Source organism: Amphibalanus amphitrite, unplaced genomic scaffold (genome assembly GCF_019059575.1).
Source record: "Amphibalanus amphitrite isolate SeventyFive unplaced genomic scaffold, NRLGWU_Aamphi_draft 000296F_arrow, whole genome shotgun sequence".
NCBI classification, from domain to species: Eukaryota; Metazoa; Arthropoda; class Thecostraca; order Balanomorpha; family Balanidae; genus Amphibalanus; species Amphibalanus amphitrite.
Genome location: NW_024881791.1, coordinates 338,138 through 361,701, shown reverse-complemented (window position 1 = coordinate 361,701; position 23,564 = coordinate 338,138). Strand labels below are relative to the sequence as shown.

Here is a 23,564-nt window from a genome sequence, read left to right as displayed (position 1 = left end):
GAGAAATGACCATGCTATGGCGCCGCATTGTTTGTCATACTGATTTCCAAACGTCACGAGATGACATAAATGGGGCGATGCATCACTCACTAGCTGACTAAAACGGCATAACTCAGCATCCAAATCAGTCGACCATCAGTGCAGAATGGTTCTCAGCAAAAAGACAACAATGCTGTGTTCACATGGCTCAGCAGTACATATGCTCGCCATGTCAACGCGTCCTGCCGTGCTATCGCGGTCCATCCCTATGCCCTGCGGCTCCAGCCATGGGCGCATACCGGCACACAATCAATAACGTTTCTCTTATACGCAAACCAGCCTTTGTGAAGGTCGGCCTGGCTTATACAGCAAACCAAAGCCCGAATACAACAGCTAGCTTTGTACTGCAATCCAGCAAATAGGACCGGTCGAAATCAGCCGCACATAGCGGCACTGGACCAACGGAGATCCCGTTGGGCCCCGGCCAATTTCCGGCCGTCAAATGGTGCATAACAGCGGCCGATCAATTCGCCTCCCTCGGTGGTGCGCACCGGCTCAAGGCTGACGTGAACGCGTAGGACATATGAGGTGCTGCTCTGACGCACCAGATATGGCATAGGGTGTGCATTGGAGCAAATTTAGCCCACTTTCCGCCTCGCTTTCGTTCCAGTCATGAGGCGAACGCATTTTTTTCACAGCAACAAATTCGAGAGGTTGTAAAATTGTATCTGTTCTCACTAGTCGGCACACTTTTGGTCAGAAACAAACACCTCTAATGAGTGAGATTGTAAGAGATTTATTGAGATTGTAAAAGAACATTTCATAATTCTTTTCTCTTCAGTTATTCAGCTCAGAGGATGACAGCCCTTTCAAGAATGTGTCATTTGATGCCGAGGTAAATTGTGATTATTTTACCGGAAGGTAATCAAGTGGCGCTGTTTTCTGTGCAGTCTCTTTGCAAAGAGTTAATCAAGGTTTAGAATGTCACTTATTGTTAAGCTTCATTTGTTAGGCAAAAGCTATGTAGAAGCGTTCTTACATGGATTCCTGTGACTATTGTGGTAAGCAATGGCTGGACTAAACTTGGCTGGTTTACCTTTGACATGTGCTTATATAGGTATCTATGTATTTGTCAACAAACTTCTATAGCTTGATTTGCATTCTTAAATAAACACCAGCATGTTTTTATGCGTATTTACACACATGTTATCCCGCGCCCTACTGGGATATTTTCCTAACGCGACTTATTGCAAAGCGCTATTTTCCTTTGATCTAAGATAACAATAGAATCAATTTCTGAACTTGAAACAACGCCATTGGCTTTATCAAATTTGTCTCCGTTTCACTGACGTTATGATAAAATTGACACTAGATGGGCTGGAAACGTTGACCAGTGGTGTCATAGTCAATTCGTGTTTTGTAAATGGATCACATAAGTGCTAAATATTTATTCTGATTTCGGACATAACTGTGTTATTGTTAGCTCAGGCTGCAAAAAAAAAACATTTTTCATTGGTGAAAAATAAAGAGCAAGGCAATTTTTTATAAGACTGCAATGACATCAAGTCCGGTCACACAGGTCAGGTCACGAGAGGTCGCTTTGAGCAGAAGTCAAGTAACGATCACCTCAATAAAGGTTATTGAAGAACATATTAAAGTTATTTCACGTGAAAAAGCCGTTCATACACTAGGCTCATCTCAACACCAATAATATTGTGATAGCGACTGTCAAAATAATGAACTGTCTGGATGTTTTATCTTGTATAGATCTGTCAAATATAGACTGTATAGGTGTATTTACTCATATTTCTATATTGAACACTATATCGATTCGAGCAATATCTGCAAAAATAATAGGAACATTTATGGTCCCGATTTTTGTGTCAAATATCGGCAGGCAAATAGACGACACCGTAGAACACTCAATATCAGTTATATAGTGACGTCAGTAATTCAATAATAAGTAATAATATAACTCTTCATCAGTAATACATGTAATACAGTATATGTCTATGACGACACCCATACCACAAACGCAATTCCCGGTTTCTACAAGCAAAAACTTAAAGCTACTGTTTTATATAAGTCATTTTTTGGCGACAGTTAAATATGTTATTTTAGCAGTAACAGCTTATAAAAAATATCCACAGTAGGTCGCGAGTTAATGTATATAAAAATGGAAAGTAAGTAAGTCAAATTTGCATCATTTTCATCAGACTTTAAGTGGAACATCTTACCAGACATTTGGTTCAGGCTATGTTTGCAATAGTATTTTCCGCGAAAAAAAGAAAGTGCTGCTGGAGTCATGCCCTTTCTTTGACCTGACCTTGTGACCAGCCTTCGATATCTCGTGGACATGGCTCGCTATAACAGTAATTGTCAGTAAATAGCGTATTTCTCCATACGAGGCGATTGTAAGAAATGTTTTGTTTTGTAGTTATGGATATTTCTGCTATGCACGAACTGAAGACCAAACGAGGCGTCGCAAATGTAACTAATAGTGGATTACTATTTTTCCGTAGTTGTGCATCCCCCCCCCATTCTTAAGAGCTCATGCAAATGTCTTGGTTCTAGACAAACGTTTCAATACAAAATGTTTTAGTCTACCTCAAACGATTCTTTATAAAATAAAAATTACTAACGGGAGCCGCATTGTGGAGACTGTCAGTTGATCTTGAAAAATATCACAAACAAACTAGAAATATAGATATTTATGATGGGTTAAGTGCACCTTAACTAGATCACGTGGAAGGTGGGTTTGAACTTAGGTTAAGATCACATGACCTGACCTGGTGACCTCGACTAGTGTCGTTAAGCTAAGCATTTTGCAAATTACGCACACAAAAAGAAAGAGGGAAATTCCATGATGAAACCTGAGCGTTAGTGAAATTCTCCAGCAGGGCGCGGGCTACAGTAAACTAATGTCGGAATTCTTGCCTTGTTTTCCGTGATTAGCGTGATTCACTGTGAACCACTGCGTCATCAGCAGTGCTTTCATTCGGTCACGGACGGCTTTACCATTAATTTGTTGGTTTTTTAATACTATTATGATGCCATTACGGCATTATCAAATAAATTAACGCATATTCACTACAAAAAGTGGCCACTCAGTTACATTGACGAGTTCCGACACTAGTTTACGGCGATCAGAGTAGCCGGGTTTGGAGGCGTCTGACAGCGTTCCTCCGCCGACAGTACGGGTGGCGCGGGTGGCCGCGGTCACGGCTCCTCCGGCACTGGCCGGCGCCACTTCAAGTCGCGGCTGACGCACATCAGAACGAGCAGCGGGTCAGTGCAGGGCTCCGTCATAGGTGCCACCCGGATCAGTGCAGGGCTCCGTCATAGGTGACACACTGTCCGCAGGCGGCATTAAAAGGCCCTGTCACGGACCTGTCACTCTGACCGCAGCCGGCACCGGAGAGCGCCGCTCCGGCCAATGCTGAACGCCACCCCATTCCAGCCGCACTCTGTGATCTTGCACTCTGAATCACTCACTATGATAGCAGCCCTACATTGAGATTCAGCATCATATTGTATGCTCCAGTCTCCCTGCATTCCCAACAGTTTCAAAGGTTTTTTTGTTCTGGCCTTTAACGATCGTCTCCACGCAGACTGCCGCGGATTATGTAGGTGTCTGCGCCACCGTGCGACTAAAATCGTAACGACTGCCTGCTTTCACGACTTGAGTCCTGCTCGGGGGTTACACCCGTTCAGCTTATTGTAAACGGCGAAAAATGTGTCGGGTCACCAGGTCAGGTTAGTTTATTTAATTCAATTAAATTCAAACATTATCTAACCAGTGTGCTAAGGTAGAGAAATATTTTATACAGGATCTCCAGGCAAAAGTAATGAAGCCAGCGCAAAGAAAAAAAGTTGTATTTTCATGTAAAGATTATATATCCTGCTCAAAATGCTGTGATGTCCTCAATGTAGGGTCTTTCAACTTTGTAATTGGTTGAATTTTAGGGATAACATTTGCAAATCTCAGCCTCTTTCCCCGTCACCGGTTGCGGACCACTGCGAGCAGTGCTCACCAGATTGGGAGGGGCATGAGGCTCGAGGCCTGGCATCAGCGCCAGACACTCTCAGTCCTATCAGGCTTGCGCGCGCTAGAACGAGTGACAAGCACGGATCATCGGCTGGTTGGGTGAATTCGTAGTGTGCCATTTCACCTTCGTTCCGTAACCAGAGGTTTGAAAACGCCTTGTCGGAAAAGTTATCCCTCGCCGGACCTATTGGTTTTCTACATACGCGCCGGCCGAGGGGGGGGGGGGCGGGTACGACCCCCCCTTGCCGTTTCGCCCCTGGTGGAGCTAGCGCGTCGCGGAAAAAACGAGCGTGTGCGCCGTTACGAGACGCAGAGATTGGTACCCGATTTTAAGGTCCTAGGTCAACCGGTGACCTCTGAGGTCAGGTCAAGTGCCCCAGGGTACGGTTCAGTTTTTGGTGAATAACTTCGCAAAAAACGGCCGCAGAGCCGCGATTTTGGCAGCATCGTGTTGCCTTGATCAGGCGCGTCGAATGATATACTTTTTGTCCGGGTCAGGTCAACTTGGGGTGTTGACCTCAGGTCAAGGTCAGGTCAGCACCCCCAGGTCACGAAGTTGGTCGAAAGAGGTCATGTCGCATATCATTCGATTCGGCAGGTCTTCCTGAGTCCATTGGTGGCTTTCCCGACTCGCTAGCTCAATTTGATCGGGAGTTATTGACGAAAAACTAATATGACCTTGATGACGTCATAAATGACGTCACGGAAGGTCAACATTGCAAAAGTGACGCATCTAACCTTGCAAGGAGTGCATCAAATCACGATTCTGTGTGCTTGAGATAGTTGGAGATCGTTCCCGGCGCCAGAATAGCAGTTTGAATTTTTCCCCATTGACTTATAATGGTGAGGTCACGAAAATGACCTGACCTCATATGACCTTTAGGAAAAATCCGAGATATACAAGTTGTGAGACTCATAATGGATACTAGATCCTGCAAGTTTCATTTCCCTGTGACATCTCCTCTGGCAGTGAGGGCGTTGCGAAGTTGCAACATCTGAAGACCGTGCAGAGGTTCACTTATGACGTCATAGGTCAGTGACCTGACCTGACCCAAAAATGCGGTTGGTGTCAAAAGATGCGGCTTGGATCAAAGGTCAGCTATGCCAAGTTTCAGCTCTCTATCGCCAGCGTGTTCGGAGCTATCGCGAAAAAACCCTATGGGGGGGGGCGGCACCCGCCCCCCCCCTCGGCCGGCGAGGGTTATATCATCGGTAAAAATGTTATTTCAGCTGTTATCAGCCGGTTAAGTAGGATGTGCCTCATGATTGATGCGACATTATGCATGATATCTGAAAACATTCTTCAACAAAAGATGGAAGGTAATAAATTGTAAACATAAGAATGGAATTGATTTGGGGCACCCTCAATTTAGTCATTTTTTTCATGTAACATTCTTCCTAAGTGAAGATAACATCACACTTTGTCATGCAGACGATGACTCTGTTTCTCTTTGCAGGTATCTTTTCACCATTGTCAGCTACTTGATAGGGGTATTCATATTTGCTACAATTGTCGGTAAGTACCGTTTTGCAGCGTTGCAATAAGCGTTGGCCTGAGATATTCAGTTCAGAATGAATGAATCCATATTCGGTGGATTTTAAAACGCAACGATCCGCCGTTCAGCAAATGACGCATGGCTCTCGCTCGAGAGGGACTGGTGATTGTCATTGATGACGGTGCCATGCTGTTGAGAAATAAGCCAGCCTTTCTGATGATGTGCCCCATTCCAGGCCAAGTGGGGAATGTGATCACAAATCGGAATGCAAATCGGCTGGAATTTGAACGCTTATTGGTACGTATTTGTCAGAATAGTAACCGGTGGAATAAACCACAGCTCGTGAATATGATCTGCTCATAAATCTGTTGTCATCTTTATGATGTGTTAGGTACTGTATATTGTTTAACCACATGTGCTAATTCCGGCTGTACTATGGAGGACGAAGGTGCACGACATTCAACACATTTGAAAGTGCAACATTTCCGTTCTTTTATTCGCGGAACAAAATGCCACCTCGGTAATCTTTATCTGAGTATTTATGCGCTTTGCACACATAAATACTCACAAATATTTGGAGCTTTATTGATTGAATGCTGATCGGAGATCTAGACTCATTTACCTTGTAAGCCTCGCCACGTTTTCTACGGGTGCCCTGGTAGAATACTGTTGGACATTTAAAAAGCAAGTGATGTGAGACATCTGGACGGTTCCCTAATTGTGATGCAAAAATTGTCTCCCTAAGTGGCTGGGAAGTGTCGCCTGAGTCCGAACGCTGCATCGTTATTCCTGAGCTTTTAAGATGAAGAGGTCAGTACAGCGCTCTTCACTTAGTGCCGCCGCCCATAAACCACGCTGGTCATGTGTGCGCGGCGCAAACTAAAACCTGCTTAGAAGATGCCGCTCTGCACGGTTTAACTGCACTTTTCAGCTAACACCAACAGGCCACTGCATAAATATCGGCAACGCGTTGGCCGCTCTGGGTTTCAAAGCTGGTCAATTGTGGACCAAGCATCGGAACGGGTGTTTTTACGGAATGGCATTTATTTAGTATTTCCGCGAACCGATTTTATCTTTCATAATAATTTGTAGACATGTGCTGTTTTGACTATGAAGTAGGTATGTGGTGCAATGCCTATTGCCTATATTGCCTATTGTCAATGCCTATACAAGGAATTTGCTGAGGAAACAGTATTGATCAGTCTTTGCTCGCGGTACCGGATACTGTGTGCAGTGCATACTGCTAAGAATTGAAATCAATAGGTCAACGCTTAGTTTCTGTGAGCCAGCACTTTTTGCTCTCAAGCTTATCAGAGCTAAAATAGAGGTAATTTGAACGCGACAAAAACTTAACATCAGCTATATTGCTGGTGTGTTCTGGTGAAGCTGGACGTGGGATATTATGCCGTTTGTATGACTGCGGCAGGCCATTACTATGCGTTGGCGTAATGACCATCAATGGCCAAGACACATGACTGACTGATTGGTCGTTGTTCTGACACCCTGCTCTGTGTACAGGACAGCGCCAAGCTGTACATGCGCCACCACCGCGTGCCGCGCGCGATGCAGCGTCGCGTGCAGCGCTGGTACGACTACTCGTGGTCGAGGGGCCACATCCAGGGAGGCGGCGACATTAACGCCGTGCTCGGTCTCCTGCCGGACAAGCTGCGTACCGAGCTGGCCCTGCATGTCAACCTGATGACGCTGAAAAAGGTGAGCGGCCGCTCCTGCTCAGTAGCAAATGCTTCTGTTCTAAATTGATAATATGCCGACATGAGTGCCTGAAAATGCGCATAGTTTGCTTCCAAGGCGCTCACTTCAGACCCAACCAGTTTTCAGCTCTTCCATTTTACGAGACGAGACAACGCGTGCTTTTTCATAGTCGTGAAAAGTGTAAACAAGACAAATGAAAGTGGGAGCAATTTGTGCCGACACCCGTCAGGATCCTCCTTTATGAGGTGATTTATTAGTCTGACAGCCAAACTGTTTTCCATAATGAGTCAGCATGTATTTGGCTTTACAGGTGACCATTTTTAAGGCCTGCCAGCCCGAGTTCCTACACGACCTGGTGCTGAAGATGCGGGCGTACATTTTCACGCCGGGGGATCTGATCTGCCGGAAAGGCGAGGTGGCCAGAGAAATGTTCATCATCGCCGATGGAATATTGGAAGTGATCAGGTCGGTACGGAACACTTTCCCGTGAATGCTCTGTCTGAGAATTAGTGCGAACCAAGTATCATTCAATTATTTGCGTTGATCTTCAGTTTTTTTTTTTTAAATTCAATTCGTTCATGCTTTTGACGGAGTATCCATGCTTCATTTTCCTTTTACAGTGATAGTGGAAAGGTTCTAACGACAATGAAGGCTGGTGATTTCTTCGGCGAGATTGGTATCCTAAATCTGGACGGCTTAAACAAGTGAGTGAGGAACGTGATGCAGCATTTTCACACATTCCAGTTTCATTTCACGCTTCACATGAGTTGCCGCCATTTCAACTCCCAGTAATGGCTACATGTAAGACATGAAATGTAGGGCTTCAGATGGCCCCACTGCTAGTAGCGCAGGTCCTGGATTTTGTGGAACCGGTTGGAGACATTGGTATCGTTTTAAATTGAACTGGTAGGTCCTGTGCCCCGCGAAAGTTTTGGCATTTTTACATGAATCAAGCATTGCAAGGAAAGAATGGCTGTAGTATCCATTAATAACCATTAGAGCCCAGCAATAAGTTCAGCAAGTGACACCCGTGGGCAAAGACGACACATAGTTGAATTATAAGTTTTTCCTTAAAAACGGGAGAGAAATAGGCATCCACTCGATGCGCTGGTTAAATTTAATCACGTATTCATGTGGCTCAGCTCTACTGTGCCATTAGTATCCGAGCGCCGTCGGTTTCCAGTGTCCAGCCGTTACGTCCGTCTCTGCCCGCGTTCCACCCCTCCCCAGACGCACTGCCGACGTCCGCTCCGTGGGCTACTCAGAGCTGTTCAGCCTGTCGCGAGACAACGTGCTCAGTGCCATGAGGGACTACCCGGAGGCACAGGTCAGTCCCAGCATAGTGACAACAATCACCCGTCCGTGAATGTCGACGAATAGTTCGGTGACGATTTCCTTCTTTAACCACTTTTATTTGCGCACAACTGACGTGGATAAGGCTGAGATTCATGCGTGGTAAAAATGCAGTGGAAAATGAACATAGTTGGGCGATAGAAAACTTTTAACCCTATTAGTGGCAGGGGGGGTTGTTTTTATCCACCCCTCAGGTTTTTCGGGAATATCTCCGAAACCGCTGAAGCTACGATGCTGAAATTTTCTGACTTTTCCTAAAACTAAATTGGGCACATTCCCTGAAAATTTCAAGTTCATAACTTTACCAGGGGCGGCTCCAGAGTACTGGGAATTGGGGGGTCCTATTCGTGAAGCGAGTCATTTGGGCGAAGATCACGATGCTGCACCAGTTTTACGAACAGTGAATGAAAGGTATCATGTGATAACATATACAAAAGTTATTGTGCATCCTCTTTTGACGTTTTTGCTATAATAGGCGGATCCAGGCGTCCAAAAAGGGGGGTTATTTTTTACCTCCCAACATAGGTGCCCTGACACCGCCTATGCATGACCAATACAATTTTAGTCGTTCTCTCATAAGAAATTTGTAACATAACAAGACCATTGCCACCCTTTTTAGAAACAGTACCAACAAAAACCTTATTTACTATACTTTTTTGTGTACCCCCAATCTCAATGATCTGTATCCGCCTATGATTTTTGAAAATGCATATTTTTAGGATCCATGTGAATTCCTGGTTCATTCTCTATCGATCGGCAAAAGTTGCGTTAAGATTGGTTCAGAAACCTGGCCGTGATAAACAGTCTAAAATGTATCTGCAATTTGCCCGTTTTTACCCCCCCTCCTCTACCCCCCTATTGACATTTTTCAATTTTTTTTTTAGAAATGTAGATCTCGTTGAGCGAAATCGAATGCCGTTTGAATTTTGAAAATCGGCCCGTTAGATCTCGAGATATCAAGGGGGGGTCGTAAACAGCCCCCCCTGCCACTAATAGGGGGTAGCCAGGAGCCTGCCACTAATAGGGTTAAAACTTTTATGATAGCCCTGTTTCACCGGTGATAGCAGCACGCTGCTATTACACGTGTCAAATTGGGTTTCCATGGAGACGTCAACAAGCCTATTCCTCCGACACTACCAGAAGTGTGACGTCAGCTCGCGAAATGGAATAGCAGCGTGCTGCTATTCCATTTCCTATTCCCCAGGTAAAACACCCCCCAGGTCAGTATAAGTTTAGAGATCGACAAATATTGCGCTTCATTTTTAATCGGTTTCCTTGCGAAACTGTCACTCCGGCTCTTTTATTCGATTCGTTCTGGGCTCTCAATCTTAATGTGTGTTTCTGCTCTAAAGGACGTCCATTTTCTCTCATGAATATTTCATACTGCGGCGCTCAATATTTTCCACAGCGATCTCAATTTCAGACAGCTTGCGGGTGCCTTATCATGACAATTACATATATACAATTAAAAGCTTTTAGAAGCTGCTCAGACTTGTCATCAATTGTAGCCGAATTGGTGGGTGCACATTTCTCTCATCTCTGGCCCCACTCAATATTTTCCCATTTTTATGTCCTATAGGCATTCATATTTCCATCGTTAACTAGTTTAAGACTTCGCGATGAACATTCAATTTGTTGTTCTTTCAACTGCTCGGGACTAAATTCAACACGACAAAGGCGTGCCAGTGATGAATAAGTAAATGTGGCAAAATAGAATACCGCTAAACCGTTGAGAAATATCAAAAACAACTCTAAGAATATGATAACGTAGAAGATGATAGATATAGCTACAACTTGCGTTGCGTGTCTGTTCCGCTTTCTGATAGAATTGTAAAACGGTAGTACTCGCCACATACCTACAACAAACAGTTCTAGGAATTATAAGTCCTTTGTCGCCATTTTTAAAAGAACTGCTTCTTTAGAGTTTAGGCTATAGCCCATCGTTGTTCAACAACCACGCCTCGCTACGAATGAGCCTGAAGTAACGCATGGATGTAGGCGAAGCGCGGCGCTGCAGCGGCCGCCTGGTAGATAGGCTGCCCGCAATACACTCGCCGGCCGCCTGATGGGTATGCAACCCGGAAAGCACCACTGTCCCGCTGAGACGTTTCGCGGGAATCTCGCGGGCTGTCGTCCTCGTGCGTTATCATTTTGGCAGGGTTTTGGCAAATTTCGTAACATAGAGCTTGCATCTGGTCTGGAGGCCAAAGTATTGGTGTTTATTCATAAGATTACTGCACCATAACCGTGGGTAACATGCTGCTGTTCGGCTAAGGTCCAAGAACAGATATCAGAACCGGCCCATTGAATGAATTCGTTATGGCCTGGCTGCGACGCCGGCGTGGTCTATAATAGGATTGACACGGAAAGGAGCGGCTTGAAAAGGCTGTCGCCTGGCTGTGCAGTTCCTGCTTTTGATGTTTTTTACGGAAATAATGAACGAAACAAATGCGTCTTTAATTAAGGAAGTCACCAAGCAAATAGGTGTCCCTGCCGAAGGGCTAGGTGTCACTTTGAAGTGTTCTGAGTGCCAGCGTTGTGCTGTCAGGAGATTCTGCAGACGCTCGGTCGGCGCCGGCTGCTGGAGGCTCGGAAGGCGTCCGGGGGCCGGGTGGTCCCCAACAACGGCCTCTCGGCGGGCGAGCATCCGCCGGCGGCGGCGGCCGACCCGGAGCGCGGCGCCGGCTCCGCCCACCGCCGCCGGCCCGAGGTCATCAAACACGCCCTGCGTCGGGTCCGACGCGTCGACAGGTCAGTCGCCTCCCTCTGTACCGCCCGCTGGAAGAGAACGGTGCGCGGACAGCTCTGCCTGCAGTGTCAGTCGTCTGTTCCCTTCCTCAGGAATGCAAATCCGTGGTATTGATCGCTGTCCAGCTATTGTACTCAGAAATCTGTTAGATCCTAAGGCGGCGGTTGAGCCTATCCAGGTCTGGTGCTCTTTGCGAAATCACCAAGTTTTTAGGACATGTCCAAGTCTATTATCCATCTAACTGCTAAACGGTTATCGTTGTTAGCTCAGTAATTTTGTGCACAATCATAACATTTTGCCCCTATTTTATCGTTTATAGTTCCAGCTAAGTAAGCGGTTCAGCCTTGTCCTGCTACTTGCTAACCTCTATCCTTATGTGTATGTGTGTGTGCGTGTGTGTGTCACCAGTGATGCCGACATGGAGCTGGTCCCGTGCTCCTCCGACGAGCCGCAGGAGGGTCAGGGACACGCCAGTGGTAGCGGACGGACGCGCTCCTCGCAGAGGTAAGCTCTCCACGTCATGGTATGCACGTCATCAGATCACCGTGAAATGATGGTCATAATTGAGAACGTCATCAATGGATAATCATTCATTCATTGCGAGTATTATTCCCGATAATTTGCATAAATTACTGTTAAGGCCTTTTACGATCGCTTTCTTGTCATGCCGCTGATCAGCGCCCAGTGTCCTTTGTTCTGTGTTCATTGTTCATTGCTCACTGCCCTGTGTCTACCTCCTGCGTCAGTGTCCAATTCATATACCCAACACCCAGCTCGGAGCCCGCTTTTCTGCGTTAGTCCAGTTTCCAGCTCACTGTCCCTGTGTTAACTGCTGATTCGCAGCCCCTTCAGTCCCTGCTGCTGCTGTGTGAACCTCCTCTAGCATGGTTTATGCTGGCCACCAGCTGCTGCTCTGTCGTCACTAGTGTCCCTTAGTGGCCGCACTGTGGCCTGATTCATGACCGTATTTAGACTGCGGCACCGCCGCCGAGTGGGCCATAAACCGAGGAGCATCCCAAGGAGTGGCTCGTTCAGACACAGCTCCCGGAGCGCCTGAGTAGCAGCTTGTAACCCACGCGGGGCCAGGCCGGTCGGTATACTGCAGTGTCAGATTTCGCGGTTTTAGCTTACTTATGCAGATGATCACTACATAGCCAGCAGTTTAAAGTTCAAACTCGTCTTCTTGAAAAATATATGTGTATCAACGTCGACGAGTTGGAAGTTTTAAAGCTCATCTCCCAAAATTGGAGATGGCGGTGGTGTTCTGGATCGACCCATTGGGACCGATCTGGATCGACCGCCCTCTGTAGGCACTAAGCAGTGTTCGCAGAACACGATAACCGCCGGTACTTGTGTCGGGCAGGCGGCGGAAGCTGGGCTCGACAGCCAGCCCGGACGGCGGCGGCTCGGTCGGTCGGGAGCCGTCCACAGAGCCAGAGGTGATCGGCGCTGGGCTGCCGCTGCTCCAGAGACTGCGGATGCTGCGGGACCGGCAGGCGGCCGAGCGGCCTGACGTGACCACCAGGACGGACCACGCCGAGTCCAAGGGGCCGGTGGAGGAGCGGCGAGCTGGCTCGGGCCGTCCCGGTCCGCCCGCGTCAAAATCGTCACACGGCCACACGAGTCGGGACGGGGAGAGCACGGACAGCACGCCCGGAGTCACGGTGGTGTCAGCGGCCACACAGACAAGTGACGAGGACTGCGAGCCTTCCTCCGGCGTCTCGTCCAGCCCGGCTGCGAGCTCCCCGGCTGCCTGGTGGCCGGGGTCGCCGCGCCGCTCCGAGGGGCAGGCGGCGCCGTCCCAGGAGTCGCCGCCCGGCTCCGACTCTGCCGAGCGGCGCGGCCTCAAGAGCATCCTGCGCCGGCTGGCGGACCCGACCGAGGCGCCCGCGCCGCCGCCCGTTCCGGCCACCGTCCAGGGGTATCTGTCGCGCAAGCGGAACCTGATGAAGTCTGTCTCGTTCAACCAGCACTCTCCGCCGGGCTCTCCGGTCGGCTCGCGCGAGGCGTTACCGGATGTCACGTCGCAGGCGACGCCGCCCCCGCCGACCGCCTGCCTCATCCAGGCCAGCGACGTGGTGGCCGAGATACGCAGCCTTCTTCAAGAGAAACTGGTGAGTGGGAGTGGTTCTGGGGGTCACTAACGGTTTTGTAACACAGCCCATCAGTCAGCTGTGCCACTCAGCCCACCATTCGACGATAATGACCGTCTTATCGGCCGCCGCCGATAAGACCCGTTGAGGGCTCCAGCCGCGACCACGGCGGCGCTGAGCCCGGGGGGACGGGCACGCACAAACAGGACGGGCGGGCAATAACTGGGGAGCTCAGTCGGGGAGCGGCCGCGACCGCGAGAGGAGAGGAGTGACGCTGCGACACAGGGACCTACTCCACATTTTTTTTTCTCCCCTCCTTTTTTTCCTACCTATTCGTCGTGAACTCGGTGGCGGCAGCGCCAACGAGGGATCGATCATTATCAGCCAAAGCACAGTATAGTGGGCGCCGGCGGTGCGCCGGCCCGGAGACCTCAACGGGACATTTCATTACCATTGGGCTGCCTTTAGTGGTTTGCTCTATTGGACTGTCTATTGGACTGCTTGTGTTCTGAAATATTGGGGAGATGATGCTGGAGTACGTGATTCCCAGTTAATCGTGCTTCCTTATCCAGGGAAGCACGCTCCTGCTCTGTAAATTGAATGCATTCAGTCCTGGCTCTGATATTATCGACGCCCCGCGCGGTTTTTCTTCGGCTGATAATGGAATTGAGCTGATCGCCGGGCCCGTGCGGTGTTTTCCAGACGGAAATGCATGCGTCACTCAATACCAGGATGGAGTCGCTCGAAAAGGAAATGAGGGAGCGCGACCGAATACTGCAGGAGCTGTACTCGCAGCAGCAGTGTCAGGTGAGAGAGCCAGGCCACATAATGAGATTGGCCATTCAAATAGCTATAGCTATTGTCGGAACGACTGTGAAGAGAGTGATAATGTATCAAATTGACAACAAAATAAATATATTTTTACGCTTCTATTCCTGCGAGAAGTAGAGCTGATCCACCGCTGATCTGACGTACCGATCCAGTTTTTTAAGCTTTTACGGTTGGACACATTAATGTCTTTATTTTGCGAAGAAATCTGCTTGTTTCCTCTGCTGCGTCTACGTAAGCTGCTGGGTACGTTTTTATTCTGGATAAATAAGCAAGTAAGATCTACTAAGGTCTCGTGAGCATTTCGTGTCGTTCGAGCCAGATAGAGCACACCTACCGAACCCCTCATTTATTCTCATAAATAACTACGTTAGGATGCCATATGACATTTGCATTATGCAATTATGCATCACACGGTGAATGTGACATGTCATACTACCTTGACCTATGCGGGTGACATTGAGCTGACTTTCAGAATCCGTTGGGAGGAAAGGTAGAGGTACGAGAAGCTAGCCAGCGAAACATCTGCGAAATATAATTTATGTTTTCCCAAGCGTAGCTGTGCTGTAAATATAAGGCAGCTTCGTAATGATTCTTTGCTTGTACATTTTGCCTGCAGTAGAATGAGAGCTTTGTAACTCAGGCTTTGAGGGGTAGGGGCTTGAACTGCATCCTTTCATGTAGTGGCTAGCTCCTAAAGCCCGTATCACACGGTCTGTCGATATCGGTTTGAAAGTCAACACACTTTAAGTTTCAACTAGCTAAAGTCTAAATAAATCAGTTCGAAAGAAGGTGTTTTGGCACAGTGATGTACAGCTATGAAGAAATTTGTGGATTAGTTGAGCGGTTCCTGATGAAAATATTTTTTTCTAGCGTGCGAAATCACACATTTACTACACTTCAACCAGGCTGTCGGGCTTGACAGAAGTGGAACCGTTTTTCAGGAGCTAGTGGAGGACTCAGACGGTAGCTCGTCTCCGCCGGACAGCGCCAATGACCTGACCTGCTTATCGGTAAGCACCCTAATGACCTGCCCTGCCTGCTGTTAGATGAGTACCCCATTTACCCAACCTGCGTATCGGTAAATAAATAACTCCCGCGGCCGTCACTTGACCTGCTCGTCGATGGGCACCCTATGACCCTAGTGAGCAGACTTGCTTATCGGTGAGCATTCTGGCGACCTAACCTACTTAGTGCTGAAGTAAGTCCCCGGCTTTTTGATTACTGCGTATCAATAAGTCTCCCGACCTGACCTGCATATCAAAGTTTCAACGCAAACGTCCACACAGCGAAATTAGGTCGCTGTCGGGCACTTATTTTCTTTGACGTAAGCCCACGTAATATGATCTGGGACTGGGTGATGTGACTTTCGGTAAGTTAGCTTTCAGTGACCTGGGTCATTTTTGCAATGTTTGTGGAAAAGATGGTGACAAAGAAAGATAATGGCGATGCCGCCCCGCGCAGTGTTTTTAGAATTCGCAAAAAGTGAAGGGCCGTAAAAACAGACTGATCACTGAAAAACAGAAGACAGAGGACTGCTGACCGTCGGAAGCGCCCCCTGTTGTGGGTCCTCAGGCTGACAGCTGAGATGTGGGTGTCCAGCTGACAGGGTCTTCTGACCTCGGCAGGAGAGTGTCAGTCAGGACCGGCTATGGACGCTCGAGTTCGGTCACCGCCGACCCGAGCACACGGTGGTGGACGTCGGTCCCGCCTCCTCGGACCCCGCGCCCGCCGCCGCCGAGCCGGCCGACCGCGCACCCGCCGAGCCCGACGAATGGGAGGTGAGCTAAGAAACTAGTCGGGGAGATGGGCTGAACACTGGGCCTGATGAGTGGGAAATAAGTCGAACGTTGGGCTCAGGTATAACGAGCGAGGAGCGAGCTGAATATCTGGTCAGCCAGCAATCTGGAATCCGACGGATGGGAGGCTGGCAGGCTGACTTATCAACGAGCCTGATGAGATGAGGTCGTTTATTTGATGTCCTACTTTCCAGTACTTGAATAATAAGAGATGGATTATGCGTTTCTGTAAATAGGGAACTAACCGAAACAGAAACCGTGCTGTGTAAGTAGCCTGTACCCAACCACCAGCCAACGCCGCCTTCTCAGTCGCTGCTGCCCTCTGCTGCCGCTCGTGTGCGCCATCTGTCCAACAGGGCAGCAACCAAGCCACCCTATCGCGACCACTGGGCCCGACAGCCTGGGACGTGACGTTTGAATGGTTAGAGTGAGCCTCAATAGTGAGCTTGACGGTTGTAGCACTTGCTCAAATCAATGGCAGATTGTAAAGTCGCCGAAAAGCTACGGGAATAACTCTGGTGCTTATTTCTTGTTGTAATCAATCATCAATCATTTGTTGATATCATTTTGCGGTTGTGCGGACAGAGTGGATGCCGCGGGTGCTGACCATGGCTTGGTCTGACATTGGATGTCATCCTTTATAGTTTATTTGTTTGTTTGCTTTGTAAAGAACACGTATTTTGGTCCGAAAAGGTCATTGCAGAGCTTTGTGGTGATGAAGTAGAGTGAAGAGTGGAGACATTCCACTGAGCGGACCACTTACAATGGTGCACCGCAGTGACAGGGAGCGGGACGAGTGTCTCTTTGAGAGAGTCCGCCCTACCATTTAAACGGTGCATTCACCACCGGCTGTCTGGGGGGGGGGGGGAGGGAATTGTCAACGACGAGGTAGTGTGAGGATGCGGATGGGTCAGTCCAGACTCGAGGAAAATGACAAATTATCTTCCATTGGTTTGCTATTTTTGAAGCGTTCGATTTATATAGCAGCCAGCAGGTACTTCTTGCGCCAATAGCAGACTCAAATTTCGAAGTCGATTTATTAAGTTTCAATTGACCTTTAAAAATACCAGGCAGAAGGATCCATATCACCTTTTATGTACCTCATTATGATAGAATATTATGTAATTTATATTGACGAAGTGTCATTTTTATAATTTTCCTTAGATAAATGATAATGATTTTTTCGTTTTGGTTTCGGGCTTAACTGAGGCAAAGAAAAACTTTTAAAAAGTAAATACTAAATAGTGCCATTGATAGCACGAACTGGTTTCGCATGTCGTCACTTTTTGTACCTACCGTCTTTTCGTATTTTGACATTTCAAACCAGTGAACAAGACAACTCAATAATGCCGAAATATTTCATTTTTTGTGCGCTTTTTATAATTTATATTAATACTAATAATAAAAAATCCACTACCTTCTACGAATGCCCAACAGGACCTCTACTAGTTAACTTGATCTGACCTGACCCGACCTGGCCTAAATGCATGACGACATCATCAGTGATAAAACTAACATGATTTCGTGATCAGCACCCCGCAAAACTCCTTGGTAGCCACACTTTACGACGTTCTAACAGGTCCCAATTTTCCCGACCCTTGGGTCATTGACCTGACGTGGAAGGTTAACCAAGGACCTAGGACCTTAAAATTGGGTATCATCGGCTCCTTCTCGTCACGGGCAACACGCTCGTTTTTTCTGCGAAGCTCTACCTCGATCAGGGGCCAAACGGCAAGGGGGAATCCAACGGACCCCGCCCCTTATACGTTCGCGGAGCGGCAAAACACCTATACCTACGGGCGAGGGAAACACAGCAGTACGGCTTTTGGGCCGATCGGGGCCACCTGTCTCTATCCTCCGGTCCCCAGGTGCAGCTGCCGGTGGCGGGACTGACTGTATCCAGCCGTCCCCACCAGGTGCAGATGCTGGTGGGCGGTGGCGGAACTGACTGTATAATATCGTGCAGTCCCCACCAGGTGCAGATGTTTGTGCCTGTCATTGAATGTATCCGGCGCTCCCCACCAGGTGCAGATGCTGGTGGCCGAGATGGCTCGCTCGGAGCGGCGGCAGCGGCGCAGTCTGGTGCCGGAGCTGACCGTCTCGGAGCTGGAGCTGCTGGCGCGGCTCGAGGGCGGCCAGCAGCCGGCGCGCGCCGCCGCCGTCGGACGGATGGCCAGCGTGGACGGCGGCGGCCACTCGGAGCCGGGCGGCCGGCCGGCGCGGCCCCAGCTCGGCCGCATCGCCAGTCTGCGCGAGCGCTCGCGGCAGCGCGCCACGCCGCCGCCGGGCCGCCGCGACCCGGCCGCGGCCGTCGACCCAGGCGGCGGCTCGCCCAGGGAGCGGCGCCGGCGGCCCGGGCGCGCGCAGTCGGACGCCGCGCCGCTGTAGACGGACCGGACGGGCGGCAGCCACCAGTGCTGCCTCGGTCCGGCTGAAGCAAACATTTGTGTTGAGAGTTGGCTGTTCCGTCCTATTTTTGTCAGTAGGTGTGCGAGTTTTCACACTGTGTGCTAGGATGCAGCAATTTGTCGATGTCATTCACAAGGTCATATTCGTTGGAGAGATGAGACGAATGCAAACACTGTCAACATATCCTCTGTAGCACTCACTGTCTTCTCTTTATAGTCACTAACTTCGCTAGCTTCACTAGCTTAAGTCACAGTGTTGAAGTCACCAACTTCAACACAGCATCTACAGGGTGTTTCACTAAAAATGTCAAAAAGTAAATGCCTATTAAAGTTATATAAAATGTGCAAATCACGTGGTTGCGCACGTGGCTTTGTTGCAAATTTTTGGACATTTATGCTTTGTCCATTTAAGATATATTTTACACTCATACGGAGCGAGGGCAGGAGGCCAAAGTTACTAGTCGTTTTTTTCCTTATGCAGAACAAGAACAGGTTATTTACACCGCAACAGGAGGGGTGAATTACCCTTACCTTTGGTGCCATCAGAAACATTGAAACCGTATGCCGACTTTTCAGGAAACGTTTATTCTCTCACCTCGCTACGTTCCAGATTATAAAAGGTTCAAAGGGCTTCTTGAGAGGTTTAAAAGGGTTCCTTCGATGCCGGTCCCAGTCCAAAAAAGACGGGGTCCCCCACCTCTCGGCGGAAACCGTTACAAAGGTCGGGGTCTTTTTGAGGGTCTTTGAAGATAACAAGAAGCTAATTTCAACATCAGAAATAGCCAAGGCCTTACACGTTATCAAAAACAGCCACTATAATGGCTGTAACCACCAGGAACTGGCTTGATTAGAAGTTCCTGCGCCGAAAAATCAGCTGCCTCGCCGCCCGCCTCTGGCCAGCGCAAAGCCCCGATCTGTCACCGCTTTACTTCTGGTTTTGGTCAGTAGCTCTCGCAGATCTGAGGAAGACTCAAGTCGCATCTCTACGGGAGCTGAAGAGCACCATTCAAGGCTTTGCCGACAGTCTGGACGCTGAAGATGAAAACGGGCTGTGAGGCACCTCCGGACACGTGCCGAAACGGTGCATCAAAAGTAGGGGCGGATATGTGAAATAGGTTTGAGTGACGGTGCTATCGTTTTTATATATTCAAATGTCCAGCAATTGCGGATGAAATGGTATGCAAATTTCCGTAGAAAACATTGTTATTATGTGCATTATGACCTTTTACTTTTTGACACTTTTAGTGAAACACCCTGTATATACATAATATCCATCTTTCTAGATTGAGCTGGATCCACAGCAGCAGAGGAACTTCTGGATCTATGCGGTAGACAGAGAACCTATCAGACAGCTACAATAGGCAATATCTTTCGACAGATGGAGCAAACCTCCTCCTCTTGACTGGTAGCGGTGGACAGATTCTATCGGACAGCTACAGTAGACAGAACCTCTTACCGGTAGCGGTAGACAGAACCTATCGGACTGCAAGCAGTAGGTACAGCCCTCTGCAGACTGCGTGGTAGGTATTCTTTTTTCGACAAAACCGAGAATAACGCGAATACTATGCTATCGGTCACCCGGAAATCGTAGCAGCAAGATGCGCGAGACTCCGCAGCTTAGATTGGCATTATCACCGTATGCATTTTCCATCCAGTTTGGCAACAAAACCCAAAAGTTTATATTTGCCCCCAAAACGAACTTTTACATTTTGTTGCCACACAAGGCGTATGCTTTGTTTATTGATAGGCCCTATCGAAGGAGTGGAGCATGGCGCATCTATTTGCAGTGAGTTTCGACCGACTGATAACATGACTTTTGAATTATTATCAGTTTTGTCGGAAAAAGAATACCTACCACGCAGTCTGCTGAGGGCTGTACATAGACAGACAGAACCTTTGACAGGACTATCTGTAAGAATCTTGGACAGGACCAGGACCTCTGCAGGCCGCGGGAGTGCGCTTTCTCTGGGTAGCTCGGGTGTGTGGGCGCCTTCCTAAGCTGGGTGGCGACTGGGGTGTGCCTCTGATAGGAAGGCTGTTCATTCAGCAGTCAGACATGGTAACGGTGCTCACTGGCGGAATGAGACGCGAAATTGGAGAAAGTGGGACGGAATAATGAACGGAGCTTGGCGGGACGTCCCAATCGGTTGACACTTGAGCCGCTCGAGACACTCGAAGGTTATGTTACGCTTCAGTTATTGAGCCAAAAGCTGTGAACAATCTCGGTAAATTTATCTGTAGACAGGTAGGTACTGTTATGATAAAAGGCGAACACCTAACGTTCATATTTCTGAAGTAAACATCCTAATCAAATTTAATACCTCACAGCTAAAGCCCGATTAGGGTATCCCTAAAACGCACAAATAATTTAGCCGTGGGTGCAAACTTGTGCAATGGCCAGTGCCCCCCTCCCCCTCCCCGATGCAGTGTGGTAAAAGACCGTGGTAAAACTACATGTACACGTATGTCCTCAATAAGATAACTTGATCTCACCATAATTGTGATTGCCGGCATCTCTCCATGACCTTCTCAACACCTGACACTTCAAACTCCATGTCATAAGCTGCATAAACTACAATGAGGAGTGAAGCGCAGAGCGTTGCTGTAGAGCAGAGTTGTAACTCTGACCGACTGAGGTGTCGTTACGTAATCGTACCGTCCAGACCGGAGTACGACGCGTCCTGCCGACAGCCGTCCAGGCACGTTTACGGGCATTCCGCCGTCCAGGGCAGGTGGCTATCGCAGTTTAGCCGCACGATCTGTGGTAATAACCGGGAAGTCTGCCGTGTAAAGCAACATGGATCTCATGACTGGGCATTGACAGTGCTAAGCGCGTGTATAGAGTGACCATGGAGGTGTAATTATCGTATGCTTCATCAATGGTAAAGTGCTAGAGAAAATGTGTAGAATAGTCCATCACAAACTTGGCTAGTAGGCGGTTCCACTTTGTTGTATTTAGATTGCAGCGAGGCATGCATACATTTTACACAGCTAAGAATTATCGCCGCCTTAATAGTGAAATGATGCATCACGAGTAACTGAAATATAGATCAAATATATGTATGAATGGAACGGTTTTTATGGTTGGAAGTAGTGGCAGGTCCGCAGTTTCTAAAATTCCTGACTGAAAAGGAACGTTTTTGCAAGCAAACTGAAGCATCACTGGCAGTTATGGGCACGTGTGAGGTCGAGATCGACGACGGGCGGACGCCGCACGGATTCGCCACGGCTCCGGTCACGGCTCCGGTCACGACTCCGGTCACGGCTGCGGTTACGGCTCCCGTCACGAACACGTCACGACTCCGGTCACGGCTCCGGGACGGCGTCCTCCTCCTCGTCGTCCGGGTCGCCGCCGGGCTCCGGCGCCGCCTCGGCGTGCATCGGAATCAGCTCGCCGCCGACGTCGGCGTGCTCGGCGTCCAGCTTGGCCTTGCGCAGGTACCAGAGGTAGACGGCGCCGCCCGCGCAGCCGGCCAGCATGATGCTGCCCACGATGATCATGGGTCGGGTGCCGGCCGAGCCGGTCATGGCGCCCGTGGTCGGCGGAGACGCCTTCACCTGCAGGAACGGCGAGCCCGTCGAGCCGGTCTCGGCCGTGAAGCCGAATTTCTCTCGGATGGTGGTCGACGGAGGGTAGATGGTCGACGGCAGGCTGTTGTCGCCAGTGTCGCCCGTCCGGTTCGCATACTCGGTTTCGTTCAGACCCACGGACTGGTCCGTCTCTCGCGCCACACGAACCAAGCTGAAAAGCCGGATATTGAGTCCATGAATAGGTAGGTGAATGACCTCAGTTGATCCCGAGCGACTGGTTACGTTGAAATGTCGCAGAAACTCCGATAAAAGCTACACCGATGAATTTTAAAGTTGATTGCAGACTGTAGTAAATGTTAGAAGCCGCAGAATTAAATGCATACATAGGTATGCACTGATAAGTTCCTAGATAGGCATACGCATTTAGATGTTCACATTCGACAATTGCGATTCTATTTAGGATGATAGCTGTTTTCACTTAGCCCTATTAAAAGTTCCCTCCTTATGCATGCTGTGGCGGCCGAAAGCATATTTACGACCATCATCTAACACATATCTTTAACGATGTTATATGGAGTTGATTCTGATAAGTTTAGCCACGGCCAAATCCCCGGCGAAGGGCGCTTACCTTCCGTCTTCATGCGGACTGCACAAAACATGTGACGCTTCATGTAACATTAGGGCCGGTACGAAAGCGAGTATCCATATCTTCATCGGCATCAATGAAAACATATTAGAAATATTGTTTACATATTCATGGGATAAAGTGTACCTTGTTAGCTACTGTTAATTTCTCAAAGAAGCAGAAATGATATGAGTAGAAACAAAAAGTAATTGAGGAAACAATAATTAAAAGCTTTTAAGAATCAAAAGAACGCCTTTTTAAGATGACCTTTTTCCGAAAAGTTGTTCCAAGCACACGCCGTATTTTCTAAAGCACTTCATACAAAAATATGTTAGGATCAGGTTGGGTCAAATCGACGTTTTTTGCTCGTGTACATCGCAATGGAAAGTAATTGGACCGGCTTATCTAATATGGTATCAACCGACTATAGCATAGACTTTACACAGAACTGTTCCTTGTGTTTTACAATAATATTTTTCTAACAAGTATCGATCTATGATTTTATTGCAACCTTCAAAATGACTAAGTCATGGTAAATATGAACAATTGCCCTGTCCTCCATCTGATTTCTCTTTTATAGCCCTTTCCGCAACGTATCGTCAAATTCGGCCATAGGTCAACAGTGTTGTAGCCGTAGCGCGGGTAGCGGCCCCTTTACATATATCTACAACAGTTTGACCTCCAAAGGGTTTTCCCTTTTCACAATTACAAGTTTTCAGCGCCTAAGCTGCAAGAGCTACCCATGCTTCGATAAGTTTAACACAACACTTGCATTGCACCGTTTTTACCATTGTTGTGCTTCTGTTGCCAACATGCGTCGAATGATACCTATAGTAAGTCTTAATTGACCTCATAAGACAAAGTTAAAAAAGACATGCCTAAAACATTAGCTACTTCAAGCTGATACGTGTCGCAACGACCAGAACCTATATTTTGCGCTTT

The 23,564-nt window shown here is 48.3% G+C and overlaps 2 protein-coding genes across 2 annotated transcripts in view; one reads left to right on the top strand and one right to left on the bottom strand.

The window, feature by feature from the left end:
• The window catches only part of LOC122387749 (cyclic nucleotide-gated cation channel beta-1-like), a 77,724-nt gene extending 59,034 nt beyond the window's left edge, over positions 1 to 18,690 (top strand). The window contains exons 5-19 of the mRNA XM_043378199.1: positions 3,175 to 3,267; positions 5,485 to 5,543; positions 5,759 to 5,820; positions 7,042 to 7,236; positions 7,547 to 7,701; positions 7,857 to 7,940; positions 8,467 to 8,563; positions 11,138 to 11,340; positions 11,747 to 11,842; positions 12,702 to 13,452; positions 14,134 to 14,238; positions 15,204 to 15,272; positions 15,888 to 16,040; positions 18,084 to 18,322; positions 18,684 to 18,690. Coding sequence (XP_043234134.1) covers positions 3,175 to 3,267; positions 5,485 to 5,543; positions 5,759 to 5,820; positions 7,042 to 7,236; positions 7,547 to 7,701; positions 7,857 to 7,940; positions 8,467 to 8,563; positions 11,138 to 11,340; positions 11,747 to 11,842; positions 12,702 to 13,452; positions 14,134 to 14,238; positions 15,204 to 15,272; positions 15,888 to 16,040; positions 18,084 to 18,322; positions 18,684 to 18,690 — 2,368 coding nt within the window. The remainder of the gene's footprint in view (positions 1 to 3,174; positions 3,268 to 5,484; positions 5,544 to 5,758; positions 5,821 to 7,041; positions 7,237 to 7,546; positions 7,702 to 7,856; positions 7,941 to 8,466; positions 8,564 to 11,137; positions 11,341 to 11,746; positions 11,843 to 12,701; positions 13,453 to 14,133; positions 14,239 to 15,203; positions 15,273 to 15,887; positions 16,041 to 18,083; positions 18,323 to 18,683) is intronic.
• Positions 18,691 to 21,395: 2,705 nt separating this feature from the next.
• Positions 21,396 to 22,914, bottom strand: LOC122387728. Its single transcript, XM_043378147.1, has 2 exons — positions 22,626 to 22,914; positions 21,396 to 22,208 (listed from the first exon to the last, which is right to left on the bottom strand). The coding sequence occupies exons 1-2, from the start codon at positions 22,727 to 22,729 to the stop codon at positions 21,773 to 21,775; spliced, it is 540 nt and encodes a 179-aa protein (XP_043234082.1). The 5' UTR covers positions 22,730 to 22,914; the 3' UTR covers positions 21,396 to 21,772.
• Positions 22,915 to 23,564: the final 650 nt, after the last annotated feature.